Source organism: Populus trichocarpa, chromosome 4, assembly GCF_000002775.5.
Source record: "Populus trichocarpa isolate Nisqually-1 chromosome 4, P.trichocarpa_v4.1, whole genome shotgun sequence".
Taxonomy (NCBI): Eukaryota; Viridiplantae; Streptophyta; class Magnoliopsida; order Malpighiales; family Salicaceae; genus Populus; species Populus trichocarpa.
In genome coordinates, this window is record NC_037288.2 from 10,287,273 (window position 1) to 10,292,067 (window position 4,795).

The 4,795-nt window shown below is 35.3% G+C and overlaps 1 protein-coding gene across 1 annotated transcript; it reads left to right on the top strand.

The window, feature by feature from the left end:
* The first annotated feature begins 1,201 nt into the window (after positions 1–1,201).
* On the top strand, positions 1,202–4,430 carry LOC18097660 (eukaryotic translation initiation factor 5). The gene is made up of 2 exons (XM_006384194.3): positions 1,202–1,346; positions 2,382–4,430. The coding sequence occupies exon 2, from the start codon at positions 2,758–2,760 to the stop codon at positions 4,090–4,092; it is 1,335 nt and encodes a 444-aa protein (XP_006384256.2). The 5' UTR covers positions 1,202–1,346; positions 2,382–2,757; the 3' UTR covers positions 4,093–4,430.
* Positions 4,431–4,795: the final 365 nt, after the last annotated feature.

Genomic DNA, 4,795 nt, shown 5'->3' on the forward strand with positions numbered 1-4,795 from the left:
ATAAAAATGAAAGGAAGATGAATAAATAAAAAGATAAAAATATTTCTTATATTTTTAAACACCACAGTATATTAAAAAAAAAGAGGAAAAAAAGCAGAGGGTAGATCCGATATTGTGCTATAGGATATTCTATCCTCCACGATGACCGACCTACATATGATTTATAGATCCGACAATTCCAGAAGAAAAAATCCACATCACAATTATGAGAAAAATTGCAAATTTCTAATTATTATCGAATCTCAAAAATATATATATTAAAATTTCACCCCTTCAAAATAAAAATTATAACTTTTTGAGAATGAAAAGAAAAAATTGTTGGTTATTGAGTTAGACCTGATTTATCAATGAGAAATATACATGGTCTAAATATTTAAAAAAAATTACTAAAAAAAAATAATTATACAGAAAGACATAACTTATATTAAAAAGTAGTTTTTTATTTTTTTTTTATTTTGAAAGATAATTGTTCTTCCTTTTTTTTCCATATTTTTGACTCTCTGAATTAACTTGATAAGATTTACAAAAGAATTTATACAATAAAATATTTTTTTAATTCTAGTAATTAAAATAGCATTGAAAAAATTAATCCATGAATAAGAAAATAAATTATTAAATCACCAGTAAATTTTCTTTAAATCTACAAAATCAAACCTAACTTATTATGAAATTATAAGATACACCTGGACTAGACTAATAGCTTAGATTATTAAATCACCAAGTAAATTATTTTTATTAAAATATGATATTTATTTTTATTTTTTTTAATTTTTTTAAAATTGACTTGAATAAATTTAAATCAAGTTTAATTTAGTAATTTAACTAATCATAAATCAACCTGTTAAGTTACTAGAATTTTACTGAGTTAATGTGTTTTTGGCTGAATTTAAACCTTGATCCAAATCAAATAGCAAGTTTACTGTGTCAATATATTTATTTTAGGATGAAAAAAAATCAGAACCTGACTGTTTCTATACATATCATTGTTAATTTTTTTTTTAAAAAAATAGGGAAAACGGTGTGTACAATCAGGAAAAGAAAAAAAAACAACTCACAGCTCATTCCGTCAAAAATCAAAGGGTCTAGATAAGAAGTCAAAACCGTGATGATCAAACAAACGCGTATAACATACATCATAAAACACCCAATACTTCCCTCTCAACTCTAACCCTATATATATACACACACACACACAAACACACGCTCACACAAGCAATTAAGTCCGCCTCTCGTCCTCCACAACACGAGAAAACACAGATGCGCCTCCCCTTTTCTCTATCTACAAGCTAACACGGTTTTATCTCTCTAGAAACAAACTTGGATTTCATTAGCTCCGCCGCTTAAAGGTATGCTGCTGCTGCTAAGGCTTCTTGGATCAATCGATCGATCTATTTATTTTCTGAATTTGAATTTGTTTCTCCATATGAGATATTTATCTTTCTGGCTTTAGATCTAGTGTAATGAATCGTAACCTACTTGTGCTGTTGTTTTAGATTATTATGCAGATTAATCAATAAAAAAATTGGTTATAATTTGATATAGTAATTTGTTCACTGTGATTCGTCATTGTTCAATGTTGATTGCGATTCGATGCCACCGTAGCTTACGATTGACTTGATTGCTCGCTGTTATGATTTGATGATTTCCAACGATGGTTTTCTTGAGTTTTTGTTCGCCGATTTTTTTTTAGTTAGATGTTTCAATCTTGACGCATGAGATGTTCCTTAACTGTGTTTTTGGGTTTTAATTAGGGTTACTTGTGTTATTAATAACTCCTTTTCCTATAAGGAGTCTGATTTAATGAGTACTTTTCCTTTTAGGAGTAGGATTTAGTAAGTCTTTTTCCTACAAGGAGTAGGATTAGTGTAAATAGGACGTGGGGGCTATTAGCAAAACATGTTTTGTTTTTATCAATTAATTTGAGGTTTTTCCGCAAACCCTGAACTTTATTCTATTGCTTCTACTTAAAGGTTCTTCAAGTTTTACCTCTTTGTATATGCTTTTGATTATAGCATGTATTGTTTTGGGCAATTGAAGTTCATGATTTTTTATTTGTTGTGTTTTTTTTTGTTTTAATATCCTGCTTAATGGAGCAGCTCTATTTGATTGAACCAGGATTGAGGTTTGCTCCATGTCTTTATAGTGTTGTGAGGATCATGACTTTGGTTCTTTGATGTTAACTAATTCTATCTCTCCTTGCTTTGATTGATGCTACTTATTTAGTTTGGCAAAGCTTGGTGCAAGTTTTTTATACTTAATGTGCTTTTTGGTTGCATGTTTGATTATTGTTTTTTCTGTTGTGGTATTTTACTGTCTAGTTTGCGGTTCCTTGTGTTGTTGAAATTTCTTTGTTGCTAAAATTCTTGTCCTGTTCTTTTCAGGAGACTAGCAGGTGTTGTTGCTGCTGTCTGCAGATTTTCAGAGTGAAGTCTGTCAAAGTTGAGGTTTTTTTATGTCCGTGCTGGCTATTTCGTTTTTGGGAGCCATTGGATTACTTGGAGAGTATAGTCCTTCGTCACGGAAAAAGGGTGGACCCTTGTTTGACACAATAAGCTATATGCATTTCGGACTATTTGACGAATACCCAGAGTTTCGAGGTTGTAGCTGGATTCAACCTTTTCTGACTAAACAAGAACGGTCTTTTCTTGCTAAAGAATCTCTAGAAGACAACATAGCTGCTGCCCAATTTTTGAATTCCAGCATTTGCGTTCAGTGACATTACTGAATTTGTTGTGTGATTGATTTACTGTGATCAAGATGGCGTTGCAGAATATTGGTGCTGCAAACAGTGATGATGCCTTCTACAGGTACAAGATGCCTAAGATGATTACCAAAATTGAGGGCCGAGGAAATGGCATCAAGACAAACATTGTCAACATGGTTGATATTGCAAAGGCTTTGGCAAGGCCAGCTTCTTACACTACGAAGTACTTTGGTTGTGAGCTTGGTGCACAATCCAAATTTGATGAGAAAACAGGGACTTCCCATGTGAATGGCTCTCATGACACTGCCAAACTTGCAGGCCTTCTTGAGAACTTTATCAAGAAATATGTCCAGTGTTATGGCTGTGGAAACCCTGAGACTGAGGTAATCATCACCAAAAGCCAGATGATCCAGCTGAAATGTGCTGCTTGTGGTTTTGTGTCGGATGTTGATATGAGGGACAAGCTCACCACTTTCATTGTGAAGAATCCACCAGAAACAAAGAAGGGATCAAAGGACAAGAAGGCAATGAGGAGGGCTGAGAAGGAGCGACTGAAGGAAGGTGAAGCTGCCGATGAGGAGCAGAAGAAACTGAAGAATGGTAAGAAGAAGGGATCTTCTACAAAGGATGGCCATGCAAAAGCTAGCTCTATTAAGAAGAAAGCAAACAGCTCTGATGAGGAACGCGGGTCACCAACTCATAGCCAGGTTGATGAGAAGGAAGAGGCTGATGATGAAGATGATGTCCAGTGGCAAACTGATACATCTCTGGAGGCTGCTCGCCAACGCATTCAGGAGCAGTTGAGTGCTGCGACAGCTGATATGGTCATGCTCGCCGCAGATGAGACAGAGAAGAATTCAAAGACAGCCAGCAAAGAAAATGGCAGTCCTCGAGAGGAGGAACCAAAAGCTGGTTGCGGGAATTCAAGTGCATATGAAACTCTCGTGGAGGAGGTGAAGGCAAACCTGAAGAAGGGAGTATCTGCAAGCAAAATACAGTCTGTTCTCGGTTCACTTGATGGGTCTGCTCAGGAAAAGATGAATGGTCTGTTTGAGGCATTGTTTGAGGGTGTTGAGAAAGGATTTGCGAAGGAGGTTGGCAAGAAGAAGAAGTATCTGGCTGCCGCTGTTGCTCAGGATGAGGGATCACAGTTGCTTCTGCTCCGAGCAATCGGGGCATTCTGTGGGAAGTCGAGCTCAAGTGCACTGAAGGAAGTGGCTCTTGTCATGAAAGACCTGTATGATGCTGATGTCCTGGAGGAAGAGTACATCGTGCAGTGGTATCAGGAAGGGCTAGAGGGACCAAGCAAGGATTCTCAGATTTGGAAGAATGCTAAGCCCTTCATTGAATGGCTTCAGAATGCTGAGTCTGAGTCGGAGGAAGAATGACGGGCTCTCTTATTTTAGTAGTTCAAATCTCGAGTCTGAAGCCCTCATGGTAATTTGTGTCATGAATAAAAGAGTGTGCCCTTTGCTTTAGTGTCCTTGGTTTGGAGTTGAGTGGAACCTCTTAGGTGGTGCTATTTATCTTGAAATCTGTGCCTTTTGTTTTATTTTGGAGTTGAGTGGAACCTGTTTGAGTCTTTTGGTTGTTTTTCTTGCTTTCATTTTCGTATTGTTTGGCTTTGCTGTTATTGAGCGTGGTCATTTTAGGCTTCTTGGGTGAATAACGTTGTTACCACCTCTCTGCTAGAAATTCAGATCAATAAACGTTCCTCTAACTGTGATATGTTTATGTTTTTTTTCAAATGATAAACATTCCATTCATATAATCAATTGATTTTGGGAAAGATGACGACAGTTTTTTTAAGGAATCAAGAAAAAAACAATACTTGAGTAATCAAAAATAATAACGTGAAGTTTAATATTCAGATTTAACCCATAGGAAATGATAGTAAACAAACTGTAAAAAAAATTATTTCTCAACAATTTATTAAAATAAATGAGCCATCAATATTATGTTATGAATCAAAACTGTGATAGGAAGAAACACAACAAAACTGGAAAAATAACTTACCATATTGAATAAGAACTTTGGTTAATATATAGCCTTACAAGAATTAACATCAGAAGAACAAGTCACCCTATTTAA

Bases quoted from the DNA above. Each gene is read 5' to 3' on its own strand.
- LOC18097660 (XM_006384194.3), top strand. From the start codon at position 2,758: ATGGCGTTGCAGAATATTGGTGCTGCAAACAGTGATGATGCCTTCTAC.